The sequence below is a fragment of the Lissotriton helveticus genome, chromosome 1_1, assembly GCF_964261635.1.
Source record: "Lissotriton helveticus chromosome 1_1, aLisHel1.1, whole genome shotgun sequence".
NCBI classification, from domain to species: domain Eukaryota; kingdom Metazoa; phylum Chordata; class Amphibia; order Caudata; family Salamandridae; genus Lissotriton; species Lissotriton helveticus.
Genome location: NC_136057.1, coordinates 1,382,707,597 through 1,382,723,278, shown reverse-complemented (window position 1 = coordinate 1,382,723,278; position 15,682 = coordinate 1,382,707,597). Strand labels below are relative to the sequence as shown.

Below are 15,682 nucleotides of genomic sequence, written 5' to 3'. Positions count from 1 at the left end.
GGGGATATAATATAGTTAAGTAAGAACCTTTAGACATGTTGGAGACAAAATAGAGGAATAATATAAATGCAAAAAACAACACAACAATAAAAAGAGGCTGTTAAAGTGAAGGTCAAAATATAATAAAAGAAGAGAAAGAAATGACAGAGAAGTGATAAGTAAAAGAAAAGAAAAGAAATAAATGAAGAGAAGGGGGATAAATTAACTCATTATAATGAAGAAAGAAGAGATGGCAGATGGCCAAAAGACTTTACCCATAAAATGTATTCAAGAAAAAGTAAGAGCAATACCGGTAGGAGGAGGTGGAGAGCTAAAAAGGAAGAAGAGGTTAACCTCAGGCAGCCACCGACCTAACGATAAAATAGAACAAGCATTGGAAATGCAATAGGTCTCGCAATAGAATAGTTAGACATTTTTCTTTTTGCAAATGGAAGAGTGGCGTTGCGTGGATGCGTGGCGTTGCGTGGATGAGTGGCGTTGCGTGGATGAGTGGCGTGTGTGAGTGGCGTTGCGTGTGTGAGTGGCGTTGCGTGTGTGAGTGGCGTTGCGTATGTGAGTGGCGTAGCGTGTGTGAGTGGCGTTGCGTGTGTGAGTGGCGTTGCGTGTGTGAGTGGCGTTGTGTGTGTGAAGGATTGGTAGTGCGGGCACTGCTGCTTGGGGTATCTGCGAGATTTGTGTAAGTAAATGGAGAGGGGGGAGAGAGTTGTAAGAGAGAGTGAAAGAGGCAGAATCGTTGAGAGGAAAAGAAAGTGCGAATCTGTAAGCTGAGAGATGTGGCATAACAGAAGGATTGGTAGTGCGGGCACTGCTGCTTGGGGTATCTGCGAGATTTGTGTAAGTAAATGGAGAGGGGGAGAGAGTTGGAAGAGAGAGTGAAAGAGGCAGAAACGTGGAGAGTAAAAGAAAGAGCGAAGGAATCTGTAAGCTGAGAGATGTGGCATAACAGAAGGATTGGTAGTGCGGGCACTGCTGCTTGGGGTATCTGCGAGATTTGTGTAAGTAAATGGAGAGGGGGGAGAGAGTTGGAAGAGAGAGTGAAAGAGGCAGAAACGTGGAGAGTAAAAGAAAGAGCGAAGGAATATGTAAGCTGAGAGATGTGGCATAACAGAAGGCTTGGTAGTGCGGGCACTGCTGCTTGTGGTATCTGCGAGATTTGTGTAAGTAAATGGAGAGGGGGGAGAGAGTTGTAAGAGAGAGTGAAAGAGGCAGAAACGTTGAGAGGAAAAGAAAGTGCAAATCTGTAAGCTGGGAGATGTGGCATAACAGAAGGATTGGTAGTGCGGGCACTGCTGCTTGGGGTATCTGCGAGATTTGTGTAAGTAAATGGAGAGGGGGAAGAGAGTTGGAAGAGAGAGTGAAAGAGGCAGAAACGTGGAGAGTAAAAGAAAGAGCGAAGGAATCTGTAAGCTGAGAGATGTGGCATAACAGAAGGATTGGTAGTGCGGGCACTGCTGCTTGGGGTATCTGCGAGATTTGTGTAAGTAAATGGAGAGGGGGAGAGAGTTGGAAGAGAGAGTGAAAGAGGCAGAAACGTGGAGAGTAAAAGAGAGAGCGAAGGAATCTGTAAGCTGAGAGATGTGGCATAACAGAAGGATTGGTAGTGCGGGCACTGCTGCTTGGGGTATCTGCGAGATTTGTGTAAGTAAATGGAGAGGGGGGAGAGAGTTGGAAGAGAGAGTGAAAGAGGCAGAAACGTGGAGAGTAAAAGAAAGAGCGAAGGAATATGTAAGCTGAGAGATGTGGCATAACAGAAGGATTGGTGGTGCGGGCACTGCTGCTTGGGGTATCTGCGAGATTTGTGTAAGTAAATGGAGAGGGGGAGAGAGTTGGAAGAGAGAGTGAAAGAGGCAGAAACGTGGAGAGTAAAAGAAAGAGCGAAGGAATCTGTAAGCTGAGAGATGTGGCATAACAGAAGGATTGGTAGTGCGGGCACTGCTGCTTGGGGTATCTGCGAGATTTGTGTAAGTAAATGGAGAGGGGGGAGAGAGTTGGAAGAGAGAGTGAAAGAGGCAGAAACGTGGAGAGTAAAAGAAAGAGCGAAGGAATCTGTAAGCTGAGAGATGTGGCATAACAGAAGGATTGGTAGTGCGGGCACTGCTGCTTGGGGTATCTGCGAGATTTGTGTAAGTAAATGGTGAGGGGGGAGAGAGTTGGAAGAGAGAGTGAAAGAGGCAGAAACGTGGAGAGTAAAAGAAAGAGCGAAGGAATATGTAAGCTGAGAGATGTGGCATAACAGAAGGCTTGGTAGTGCGGGCACTGCTGCTTGTGGTATCTGCGAGATTTGTGTAAGTAAATGGAGAGGGGGGAGAGAGTTGTAAGAGAGAGTGAAAGAGGCAGAAACGTTGAGAGGAAAAGAAAGTGCGAATCTGTAAGCTGGGAGATGTGGCATAACAGAAGGATTGGTAGTGCGGGCACTGCTGCTTGGGGTATCTGCGAGATTTGTGTAAGTAAATGGAGAGGGGGGAGAGAGTTGGAAGAGAGAGTGAAAGAGGCAGATACGTGGAGAGTAAAAGAAAGAGCGAAGGAATATGTAAGCTGAGAGATGTGGCATAACAGAAGGATTGGTAGTGCGGGCACTGCTGCTTGGGGTATCTGCGAGATTTGTGTAAGTAAATGGAGAGGGGGGAGAGAGTTGGAAGAGAGAGTGAAAGAGGCAGAAACGTGGAGAGTAAATGAAAGTGCAAAGGAATCTGTAAACTGAGAGATGTGGCATAACAGAAGGATTGGTAGTGCGGGCACTGCTGCTTGGGGTATCTGCGAGATTTGTGTAAGTAAATGGAGAGGGGGGAGAGAGTTGTAAGAGAGAGTGAAAGAGGCAGAATCGTTGAGAGGAAAAGAAAGTGCGAATCTGTAAGCTGAGAGATGTGGCATAACAGAAGGATTGGTAGTGCGGGCACTGCTGCTTGGGGTATCTGCGAGATTTGTGTAAGTAAATGGAGAGGGGGGAGAGAGTTGGAAGAGAGAGTGAAAGAGGCAGAAACGTGGAGAGTAAAAGAAAGAGCGAAGGAATATGTAAGCTGAGAGATGTGGCATAACAGAAGGATTGGTAGTGCGGGCACTGCTGCTTGGGGTATCTGCGAGATTTGTGTAAGTAAATGGAGAGAGTTGGAAGAGAGAGTGAAAGAGGCAGAAACGTGGAGAGTAAAAGAAAGAGCGAAGGAATCTGTAAGCTGAGAGATGTGGCATAACAGAAGGATTGGTAGTGCGGGCACTGCTGCTTGGGGTAGCTGCGAGATTTGTGTAAGTAAATGGAGAGGGGGGAGAGAGTTGGAAGAGAGAGTGAAAGAGGCAGAAACGTGGAGAGTAAAAGAAAGAGCGAAGGAATATGTAAGCTGAGAGATGTGGCATAACAGAAGGATTTGTAGTGCGGGCACTGCTGCTTAGGGTTTCTGCGAGATTTGTGTAAGTAAATGGAGAGGGGGGAGAGAGTTGGAAGAGAGAGTGAAAGAGGCAGAAACGTGGAGAGTAAAAGAAAGAGCGAAGGAATCTGTAAGCTGAGAGATGTGGCATAACAGAAGGATTGGTAGTGCGGGCACTGCTGCTTGGGGTATCTGTGAGATTTGTGTAAGTAAATGGAGAGGGGGGAGAGAGTTGGAAGAGAGAGTGAAAGAGGCAGAAACGTGGAGAGTAAAAGAAAGAGCGAAGGAATATGTAAGCTGAGAGATGTGGCATAACAGAAGGCTTGGTAGTGCGGGCACTGCTGCTTGTGGTATCTGCGAGATTTGTGTAAGTAAATGGAGAGGGGGGAGAGAGTTGTAAGAGAGAGTGAAAGAGGCAGAAACGTTGAGAGGAAAAGAAAGTGCGAATCTGTAAGCTGGGAGATGTGGCATAACAGAAGGATTGGTAGTGCGGGCACTGCTGCTTGGGGTATCTGCGAGATTTGTGTAAGTAAATGGAGAGGGGGAGAGAGTTGGAAGAGAGAGTGAAAGAGGCAGAAACGTGGAGAGTAAAAGAAAGAGCGAAGGAATATGTAAGCTGAGAGATGTGGCATAACAGAAGGATTGGTAGTGCGGGCACTGCTGCTTGGGGTATCTGCGAGATTTGTGTAAGTAAATGGAGAGGGGGGAGAGAGTTGGAAGAGAGAGTGAAAGAGGCAGAAACGTGGAGAGTAAATGAAAGTGCAAAGGAATCTGTAAACTGAGAGATGTGGCATAACAGAAGGATTGGTAGTGCGGGCACTGCTGCTTGGGGTATCTGCGAGATTTGTGTAAGTAAATGGAGAGGGGGGAGAGAGTTGTAAGAGAGAGTGAAAGAGGCAGAATCGTTGAGAGGAAAAGAAAGTGCGAATCTGTAAGCTGAGAGATGTGGCATAACAGAAGGATTGGTAGTGCGGGCACTGCTGCTTGGGGTATCTGCGAGATTTGTGTAAGTAAATGGAGAGGGGGGAGAGAGTTGGAAGAGAGAGTGAAAGAGGCAGAAACGTGGAGAGTAAAAGAAAGAGCGAAGGAATATGTAAGCTGAGAGATGTGGCATAACAGAAGGATTGGTAGTGCGGGCACTGCTGCTTGGGGTATCTGCGAGATTTGTGTAAGTAAATGGAGAGAGTTGGAAGAGAGAGTGAAAGAGGCAGAAACGTGGAGAGTAAAAGAAAGAGCGAAGGAATCTGTAAGCTGAGAGATGTGGCATAACAGAAGGATTGGTAGTGCGGGCACTGCTGCTTGGGGTATCTGCGAGATTTGTGTAAGTAAATGGAGAGGGGGGAGAGAGTTGGAAGAGAGAGTGAAAGAGGCAGAAACGTGGAGAGTAAAAGAAAGAGCGAAGGAATATGTAAGCTGAGAGATGTGGCATAACAGAAGGATTGGTAGTGCGGGCACTGCTGCTTAGGGTTTCTGCGAGATTTGTGTAAGTAAATGGAGAGGGGGGAGAGAGTTGGAAGAGAGAGTGAAAGAGGCAGAAACGTGGAGAGTAAAAGAAAGAGCGAAGGAATCTGTAAGCTGAGAGATGTGGCATAACAGAAGGATTGGTAGTGCGGGCACTGCTGCTTGGGGTATCTGCGAGATTTGTGTAAGTAAATGGAGAGGGGGGAGAGAGTTGGAAGAGAGAGTGAAAGAGGCAGAAACGTGGAGAGTAAAAGAAAGAGCGAAGGAATATGTAAGCTGAGAGATGTGGCATAACAGAAGGCTTGGTAGTGCGGGCACTGCTGCTTGTGGTATCTGCGAGATTTGTGTAAGTAAATGGAGAGGGGGGAGAGAGTTGTAAGAGAGAGTGAAAGAGGCAGAAACGTTGAGAGGAAAAGAAAGTGCGAATCTGTAAGCTGGGAGATGTGGCATAACAGAAGGATTGGTAGTGCGGGCACTGCTGCTTGGGGTATCTGCGAGATTTGTGTAAGTAAATGGAGAGGGGGGAGAGAGTTGGAAGAGAGAGTGAAAGAGGCAGAAACGTGGAGAGTAAAAGAAAGAGCGAAGGAATCTGTAAGCTGAGAGATGTGGCATAACAGAAGGATTGGTAGTGCGGGCACTGCTGCTTGGGATATCTGCGAGATTTGTGTAAGTAAATGGAGAGGGGGGAGAGAGTTGGAAGAGAGAGTGAAAGAGGCAGAAACGTGGAGAGTAAAAGAAAGAGCGAAGGAATATGTAAGCTGAGAGATGTGGCATAACAGAAGGATTGGTAGTGCGGGCACTGCTGCTTGGGGTATCTGCGAGATTTGTGTAAGTAAATGGAGAGGGGGGAGAGAGTTGGAAGAGAGAGTGAAAGAGGCAGAAACGTGGAGAGTAAAAGAAAGAGCGAAGGAATCTGTAAGCTGAGAGATGTGGCATAACAGAAGGATTGGTAGTGCGGGCACTGCTGCTTGGGGTATCTGCGAGATTTGTGTAAGTAAATGGAGAGGGGGGAGAGAGTTGGAAGAGAGAGTGAAAGAGGCAGAAACGTGGAGAGTAAAAGAAAGAGCGAAGGAATATGTAAGCTGAGAGATGTGGCATAACAGAAGGCTTGGTAGTGCGGGCACTGCTGCTTGTGGTATCTGCGAGATTTGTGTAAGTAAATGGAGAGGGGGGAGAGAGTTGTAAGAGAGAGTGAAAGAGGCAGAAACGTTGAGAGGAAAAGAAAGTGCGAATCTGTAAGCTGGGAGATGTGGCATAACAGAAGGATTGGTAGTGCGGGCACTGCTGCTTGGGGTATCTACGAGATTTGTGTAAGTAAATGGAGAGGGGGGAGAGAGTTGGAAGAGAGAGTGAAAGAGGCAGAAACGTGGAGAGTAAAAGAAAGAGCGAAGGAATATGTAAGCTGAGAGATGTGGCATAACAGAAGGATTGGTAGTGCGGGCACTGCTGCTTGGGGTATCTGCGAGATTTGTGTAAGTAAATGGAGAGAGTTGGAAGAGAGAGTGAAAGAGGCAGAAACGTGGAGAGTAAAAGAAAGAGCGAAGGAATCTGTAAGCTGAGAGATGTGGCATAACAGAAGGATTGGTAGTGCGGGCACTGCTGCTTGGGGTATCTGCGAGATTTGTGTAAGTAAATGGAGAGGGGGGAGAGAGTTGGAAGAGAGAGTGAAAGAGGCAGAAACGTGGAGAGTAAAAGAAAGAGCGAAGGAATATGTAAGCTGAGAGATGTGGCATAACAGAAGGATTGGTAGTGCGGGCACAGCTGCTTAGGGTTTCTGCGAGATTTGTGTAAGTAAATGGAGAGGGGGGAGAGAGTTGGAAGAGAGAGTGAAAGAGGCAGAAACGTGGAGAGTAAAAGAAAGAGCGAAGGAATCTGTAAGCTGAGAGATGTGGCATAACAGAAGGATTGGTAGTGCGGGCACTGCTGCTTGGGGTATCTGCGAGATTTGTGTAAGTAAATGGAGAGGGGGGAGAGAGTTGGAAGAGAGAGTGAAAGAGGCAGAAACGTGGAGAGTAAAAGAAAGAGCGAAGGAATATGTAAGCTGAGAGATGTGGCATAACAGAAGGCTTGGTAGTGCGGGCACTGCTGCTTGTGGTATCTGCGAGATTTGTGTAAGTAAATGGAGAGGGGGGAGAGAGTTGTAAGAGAGAGTGAAAGAGGCAGAAACGTTGAGAGGAAAAGAAAGTGCGAATCTGTAAGCTGGGAGATGTGGCATAACAGAAGGATTGGTAGTGCGGGCACTGCTGCTTGGGGTATCTGCGAGATTTGTGTAAGTAAATGGAGAGGGGGGAGAGAGTTGGAAGAGAGAGTGAAAGAGGCAGAAACGTGGAGAGTAAAAGAAAGAGCGAAGGAATCTGTAAGCTGAGAGATGTGGCATAACAGAAGGATTGGTAGTGCGGGCACTGCTGCTTGGGGTATCTGCGAGATTTGTGTAAGTAAATGGAGAGGGGGGAGAGAGTTGGAAGAGAGAGTGAAAGAGGCAGAAACGTGGAGAGTAAAAGAAAGAGCGAAGGAATATGTAAGCTGAGAGATGTGGCATAACAGAAGGATTGGTAGTGCGGGCACTGCTGCTTGGGGTATCTGCGAGATTTGTGTAAGTAAATGGAGAGGGGGGAGAGAGTTGGAAGAGAGAGTGAAAGAGGCAGAAACGTGGAGAGTAAAAGAAAGAGCGAAGGAATCTGTAAGCTGAGAGATGTGGCATAACAGAAGGATTGGTAGTGCGGGCACTGCTGCTTGGGGTATCTGCGAGATTTGTGTAAGTAAATGGAGAGGGAGGAGAGAGTTGGAAGAGAGAGTGAAAGAGGCAGAAACGTGGAGAGTAAAAGAAAGAGCGAAGGAATATGTAAGCTGAGAGATGTGGCATAACAGAAGGCTTGGTAGTGCGGGCACTGCTGCTTGTGGTATCTGCGAGATTTGTGTAAGTAAATGGAGAGGGGGAGAGAGTTGTAAGAGAGAGTGAAAGAGGCAGAAACGTTGAGAGGAAAAGAAAGTGCGAATCTGTAAGCTGGGAGATGTGGCATAACAGAAGGATTGGTAGTGCGGGCACTGCTGCTTGGGGTATCTGCGAGATTTGTGTAAGTAAATGGAGAGGGGGGAGAGAGTTGGAAGAGAGAGTGAAAGAGGCAGAAACGTGGAGAGTAAAAGAAAGAGCGAAGGAATATGTAAGCTGAGAGATGTGGCATAACAGAAGGATTGGTAGTGCGGGCACTGCTGCTTGGGGTATCTGCGAGATTTGTTTAAGTAAATGGAGAGGGGGGAGAGAGTTGGAAGAGAGAGTGAAAGAGGCAGAAACGTGGAGAGTAAATGAAAGTGCAAAGGAATCTGTAAACTGAGAGATGTGGCATAACAGAAGGATTGGTAGTGCGGGCACTGCTGCTTGGGGTATCTGCGAGATTTGTGTAAGTAAATGGAGAGGGGGGAGAGAGTTGTAAGAGAGAGTGAAAGAGGCAGAATCGTTGAGAGGAAAAGAAAGTGCGAATCTGTAAGCTGAGAGATGTGGCATAACAGAAGGATTGGTAGTGCGGGCACTGCTGCTTGGGGTATCTGCGAGATTTGTGTAAGTAAATGGAGAGGGGGGAGAGAGTTGGAAGAGAGAGTGAAAGAGGCAGAAACGTGGAGAGTAAAAGAAAGAGCGAAGGAATATGTAAGCTGAGAGATGTGGCATAACAGAAGGATTGGTAGTGCGGGCACTGCTGCTTGGGGTATCTGCGAGATTTGTGTAAGTAAATGGAGAGGGGGGAGAGAGTTGGAAGAGAGAGTGAAAGAGGCAGAAACGTGGAGAGTAAAAGAAAGAGCGAAGGAATCTGTAAGCTGAGAGATGTGGCATAACAGAAGGATTGGTAGTGCGGGCACTGCTGCTTGGGGTATCTGCGAGATTTGTGTAAGTAAATGGAGAGGGGGGAGAGAGTTGGAAGAGAGAGTGAAAGAGGCAGAAACGTGGAGAGTAAAAGAAAGAGCGAAGGAATATGTAAGCTGAGAGATGTGGCATAACAGAAGGATTGGTAGTGCGGGCACTGCTGCTTGGGGTATCTGCGAGATTTGTGTAAGTAAATGGAGAGGGGGAGAGAGTTGGAAGAGAGAGTGAAAGAGGCAGAAACGTGGAGAGTAAATGAAAGTGCAAAGGAATCTGTAAACTGAGAGATGTGGCATAACAGAAGGATTGGTAGTGCGGGCACTGCTGCTTGGGGTATCTGCGAAATTTGTGTAAGTAAATGGAGAGGGGGAGAGAGTTGTAAGAGAGAGTGAAAGAGGCAGAATCGTTGAGAGGAAAAGAAAGTGCGAATCTGTAAGCTGAGAGATGTGGCATAACAGAAGGATTGGTAGTGGGGGCACTGCTGCTTGGGGTATCTGCGAGATTTGTGTAAGTAAATGGAGAGGGGGGAGAGAGAGTTGGAAGAGAGAGTGAAAGAGGCAGAAACGTGGAGAGTAAAAGAAAGAGCGAAGGAATATGTAAGCTGAGAGATGTGGCATAACAGAAGGATTGTTAGTGCGGGCACTGCTGCTTGGGGTATCTGCGAGATTTGTGTAAGTAAATGGAGAGGGGGGAGAGAGTTGGAAGAGAGAGTGAAAGAGGCAGAAACGTGGAGAGTAAAAGAAAGAGCGAAGGAATCTGTAAGCTGAGAGATGTGGCATAACAGAAGGATTGGTAGTGCGGGCACTGCTGCTTGGGGTATCTGCGAGATTTGTGAAAGTAAATGGAGAGGGGGAGAGAGTTGGAAGAGAGAGTGAAAGAGGCAGAAACGTGGAGAGTAAAAGAAAGAGCGAAGGAATATGTAAGCTGAGAGATGTGGCATAACAGAAGGATTGGTAGTGCGGGCACTGCTGCTTAGGGTTTCTGCGAGATTTGTGTAAGTAAATGGAGAGGGGGGAGAGAGTTGGAAGAGAGAGTGAAAGAGGCAGAAACGTGGAGAGTAAAAGAAAGAGCGAAGGAATATGTAAGCTGAGAGATGTGGCATAACAGAAGGATTGGTAGTGCGGGCACTGCTGCTTGGGGTATCTGCGAGATTTGTGTAAGTAAATGGAGAGGGGGGAGAGAGTTGGAAGAGAGAGTGAAAGAGGCAGAAACGTGGAGAGTAAAAGAAAGAGCGAAGGAATCTGTAAGCTGAGAGATGTGGCATAACAGAAGGATTGGTAGTGCGGGCACTGCTGCTTGGGGTATCTTCGAGATTTGTGTAAGTAAATGGAGAGGGGGGAGAGAGTTGGAAGAGAGTGAAAGAGGCAGAAACGTGGAGAGTAAAAGAAAGAGCGAAGGAATATGTAAGCTGAGAGATGTGGCATAACAGAAGGATTGGTAGTGCGGGCACTGCTGCTTAGGGTTTCCGCGAGATTTGTGTAAGTAAATGGAGAGGGGGGAGAGAGTTGGAAGAGAGAGTGAAAGAGGCAGAAACGTGGAGAGTAAAAGAAAGAGCGAAGGAATATGTAAGCTGAGAGATGTGGCATAACAGAAGGATTGGTAGTGCGGGCACTGCTGCTTGGGGTATCTGCGAGATTTGTGTAAGTAAATGGAGAGGGGGAGAGAGTTGGAAGAGAGAGTGAAAGAGGCAGAAACGTGGAGAGTAAAAGAAAGAGCGAAGGAATCTGTAAGCTGAGAGATGTGGCATAACAGAAGGATTGGTAGTGCGGGCACTGCTGCTTGGGGTATCTGCGAGATTTGTGTAAGTAAATGGAGAGGGGGGAGAGAGTTGGAAGAGAGAGTGAAAGAGGCAGAAACGTGGAGAGTAAAAGAAAGAGCGAAGGAATCTGTAAGCTGAGAGATGTGGCATAACAGAAGGATTGGTAGTGCGGGCACTGCTGCTTGGGGTATCTGCGAGATTTGTGTAAGTAAATGGAGAGGGGGGAGAGAGTTGGAAGAGAGAGTGAAAGAGGCAGAAACTTGGAGAGTTTGGAAGGGAGGTTGGGAGGCAGTGAAGTGAAATGTGAGGAGGCACTCCGATTACCTCTTCAAATTGTAAAACAGACGGAGGGCATTGCTGTGGGGAGGGGGTGTAGGAGAAATGCACACGGCGGGCAGGGGAGGGGGCGGAGCGAGGAGAGCGGCATGTGGGTGTCAAGAAGCCGGGGCCTTTGAAGTGAAGATAAGCTTCACTTCAAAAGGTGTCGGAGAAATGCGGGTGAGGGAACAGACTGCAATTGCGGCTGAGGGAACTGATGTGCACGCGCTTTTAAGCTCAATGCACATGCGCATTGAGCTTAAAAGTCACGGGCACTGCAAGGAATCGCCACGATTCCTTGCTTCTTAGTTAAAGGTTGTTTAAGCCGCAATAGGCTCGCAAGCTCGATGCGCATGCGCATCGACAGGCGAGACCTAAAAAGGATAAGAGAGAAAATGATAATAATAAGATAAATATGAAGAGTATAAAATTGTGGGTCATATCAATAAAAAGGAGAGACATTTGAAAAGGGGATAATCACCAACAATGGAAGGGACAATATGACAAGATGAGGGAAAGAAACATAAGAACATGGAAACATGGAACACATCAATCTGAGTATCAAGGATGTGCAATGTACCTATAAAGAAAAAGAAAATATTAAACAGTAGTCCATAACAAATTAGAAAAAAATGGTCAACAAATGAGATTATTTAAGAAAATGAGGCAATAGTGAGTCATTTGTAACAAGGGTAATCAATTCGTGCCAAAAGCCATCTCCTCCCCTTTTTTGGAAATGGATGATTTTTTTCAAATCCTCTGGATTGTCAACAGTGGAAGTTTTGTCCTTGTAAGTAACCTTGAAGAAGATGCCAAATCTGGCATTCATGGATCGTAAAGTTGAGCAGAGCCAGAAACTCCTCTCTTTTATCAGCTGCTGAACGGTATGTCCTGAATGAGTAATATCTTCTGCTCTGACCAGAACATTTGTTTTCAATGCTTTGCAGAGGACAATCATAAGATCCAAGTACTATAGAAAAAAGGAGATGTTACCTCTGGGGCGAGTGAAATTAGATTTGAAAGTGAATACAGAACCAACCTGGTGGGTGCGCAGTATGTTGAGATCAGAGACATCCTTTAATCCGACAAATTTGTGAATTTTGGTCTTTAGAAATGCTATCATGTCTGAGCCTTCTGTGCCTTCAGGATCCCCATAAATCATCAGATTATTTTGCTGATTACTGATTTCTAAATCACCAGCTTTTTTTTTTAAGAATAGCAACTTCTTCAGACAAGAGATTAACTTTGGTTGGAACATCTTGGGTGTCTCTAATTCTTTGTTTGACCTCTGAGGTTCTAGAATCTAGTTAAGACTATTTTTCTTCAATTTGTCAAAGGGGGCATTCGCTTTCATCACAAAAGATTTTAAATTCTTGATTTCATTTATATTATCCTTCAGCGTTGGAGGAAGCTGCTACTTTGTAGAGAAAACTGGACTCTTCTTTGCTTGTTTATTAACATACCCAGTCGATTTGTTACAGGGATTAATTAGAGGGGTAGGTGAGGTAAAAGACTTGAGGACAGAGGGGACTTGATTATCCATTCTAGAGGACAAATGGTAGATGTTGTGCACCTAGTGAAAGTACTAAAACTGGTGGGAGTAACTGCTGACTGGAAAAGAGTCTATCAACAAGACAAAGACAAGGGGGTTCTAATATTAAATTGCTGCCGCACATATACGCATCCTTGGAGTAGAGAAGAAAGGTCATATCAACATGATGAGCATTGACGCAGCATCTTTTTCCTAAAGAGGCTTCACTCAGAGGACCTTTAGATGTGGCACCATAGAAAAAGATCAGCACATGAATTAAAAACTGGAAATAAGTCCTTATATCCAGAACACTGCCACAGTACAGTCTGGCAGCATGGCTCTCTAAATCAAAACATCAAGTTTATGGCAGGAGAAAATGAGGGGCGGCTCAGAGTAAGGAGGGGTGGCATGCACGCAAATGAAGCCGCAAAGACCGGTAAGTGGTCGGAAAACTCACCTAGCCACTCCCCCTCAGTTCCAACGTTGAAACTGCTAACCGGTTCTCATTGGAAATCGAGGGCCATCTGTGAACCTCTCTTACCCTCAATATTTTGTATATCAATATTGTTATTGTCCATATTCAGCAGTACAACCTAGAAACCTTCACCCTAATTCAAGTGTAGATCATTGACTTATGAAAATTGTGCTTCTTTTAAAGTAATATCAAGAACATGAGTTTCTAGCTTTCGTTCACAAAGGCCACATCCATGTCAGGTTTTTCAGAATGTCCACAAAAGATACATGTGCATGCTATGAATCTAAATGGATGAAATTTAGATTCAATGTATGTTAATTTATCTTACATTAATACTGTATCAGCAGAGGTTTTTCTGTACAGCCAGCTATGGTATGATCTTCCTGTGCCTACACTGGACACCTATGCAGTTAAGTTTTACAACAGAAAGTGAAACAGACACACTAAGTCCAGGGGTTCGTGTATGCCATCATTGTCTATTCATGTATGTTTCTATACCTCTGTTTGTCTCACTGAACAGCTGGTTCTGCCACTTGGATGATGACAACTACTTGAACCTTGATGCTATGCTGTTGCTTCTCGCTTCCTATTCTTATGAACATAGCCTCTACATTGGAAAACCCAGTCTGAACCGACCCATCCAGGCGGCCGAACCATTGGCAAACAACAAGACGGTAATTTACAACACTTTGGTGGGGGGTCGATGAGGGTTGCAGGTCAGACTTACAAAAGACTTTCACTGACACAAGGTGGAAGTTGGAAGTGCTGACAGTCAGCATCTCAAAATTTGAAGGTCCACGAGCGAAGAGAGGGCCTTGTTTTGGACACATTAAGCTATACAAATGGTTACATTCGTATGAGTTTTAAACAGATATGTATAAATATTTGAGGGGCTACCAGACATGTAAATTCTTTTTCCTGCAGGCGACTTCTTACGGTTTTACCTGTGTGCTTAAGGCTCTTGCGTGTGTCTCTCTTCTTTCATAGAGGCCTGTGTTTTTCTGGTTTGCAACTGGCGGGGCAGGCTTTTGCATCACCCGCAAACTGGCAGGCAGGATGGCGCCGTGGGTCAGGTGAGTAGAAATGCCCAAGACAGAGTGATGTTTTTATGGCACAATGAGAAAGAACTGCATTTGCACAATTGGCTTAACTTAGACGGTGTGATATTCAGGGGTTGGGGTGGTGAAAGGCAGAAAAGCTTATACTGGGATTTGTAATCTAAAATAAAACTAGAAGCAGTTTCGTAGGGAGAGTTAAAATAAGTAATTGCAGGCATGGTGTGGGAAGGAGGCATGGTGTGGGAGGGAGGCCAATTGAGAGACAGGGCAAGAAGACTAGAACATCCAGCTGAGGCCTCCCACTTCTCTCTATCGTATGAGAGTCCCCCTCCTGAAGGCAACTCCTCATATTCCACACCCATTGCCCTCTCGTCATCCCCCTGCCACAAATAGCTCCTAGCTACACTACAGTACCCCATATCAATTTCAAACCTACTCATGCTTTTCCAACTTCTGCATCCCATTCTTCCTCGACACCACAAACTACCCGGCCACCGGTCCGTCACCTTATCCGCTCTATGCTTTCCTTATGCAATATTGACTTTCAGCGTATTCCTTCTACCCACTGCCATTCTCTTCACAGGCACTAAGTGCTGCTTACCCACCCTCTGCTAACCCGTACTCTACACTACCCCGAGCCTACCACCATTACCTTCTCAGTCCCTAGCCGCCACTTCCCCTAATATCCCCTACAGCTAGACTCCCCTAGGCCTATCATTATTCCTTTCTCTAGGCCCTTGTGGAAAATTAGTACGGTTTGGTAAACATTATCTGCGCCATCTTGCCTTCTCCCCTGATGCCACACTTTTTGTCGTGCGTTCCCGCCATTTTAGGTGCCTCGATCAGAACCACCTTCTGCACACCACTGACCCCCAGCACAGCTCTTCGCCCTCGCAAGCCCCCCCCCCCCACGCACTGGCCACCCCCGCTCTCACATGCCCTGGGTCATAAACCCCTCTTCAGCACAGCTCTGCCTCGAAATCCCATCCTGTTCCCAGCGCGACACCTCCCTTCATTCCTTTCATGGTCCCAGGCCCTTTGATACAAACCCCCTTTTCCTGTGTGCCCGTTTGTCTTCCCCGTTCCCATGCCACCACCTGGCTCTGCGGATACTGTTTATTGCCCCCCCCCGTACAGTAGGAAGCTTCCCCCATTAAAGGACCCTCGGATTGATCAAAGCCCCCACCCTATGAGATCCGATCAACCCCACACATCCCGTGAATCGGCGGAATGTCCAGCTGCGCGATAATCATCACCTGTTGTGACCGGGGTGGGGACTTCAACTGTAAATGTGTGTGGGAATGGGCCTGAAGGGGAGATTCCGAGGATGTCCTTTCATACTTCAAAGCATTTGAAGAATGTGTTACTTGCAATAAAGATCATAAACCTGTGTATAAGAGGCCAGGCCTCAGAGATGCGGTTAGAGCACCTCGTGACGATACTTGCTGTCCGAACTGATGTGTTCTCCTCCGGAGAGAATAAAACCTTGTTTCCTGCCTTCCAGTCTCCAGCGCCTGCCTCTTCATTGATTAATATTTTGTGGGTTAAAGAGGCGAAACCGCCGGGCAATACTTAAGGATCTTTGTTTATTGGTTGTCCCTGAACCCTTTTTCTACAATTGGCGCCCCAAGCGTGGGGCCCATCAGCGACACGTGGATCCAGTGGGAGAGGTCCTGACGACAGAGTGAACGACTGCAACGATCGGGAGAGCTCCTGCCCAATAGACCCTCGTCTGGCAGCCGATCATCCGAACTTCACTAGTTCCGAACAGACCTCTCTCGAGTGATCTACGGTCCTGACTGGGAACCATCAGGAGTGCCGCGAGGAATACGAGGAAAAGAGGACGATCGGGCGCTGGATTCGGAAGA

General features: G+C 46.6%; 1 protein-coding gene across 1 annotated transcript in view; it reads left to right on the top strand.

Moving 5' to 3' along the window:
* Nucleotides 1-15,682, top strand: part of MFNG (MFNG O-fucosylpeptide 3-beta-N-acetylglucosaminyltransferase) — a 144,906-nt gene that overhangs the window by 82,436 nt on the left and 46,788 nt on the right. Inside the window, exons 4-5 of the mRNA XM_078657839.1 lie at nt 13,277-13,430; nt 13,744-13,829. Of these exons, the coding sequence (XP_078513965.1) occupies nt 13,277-13,430; nt 13,744-13,829 (240 nt within the window). The remainder of the gene's footprint in view (nt 1-13,276; nt 13,431-13,743; nt 13,830-15,682) is intronic.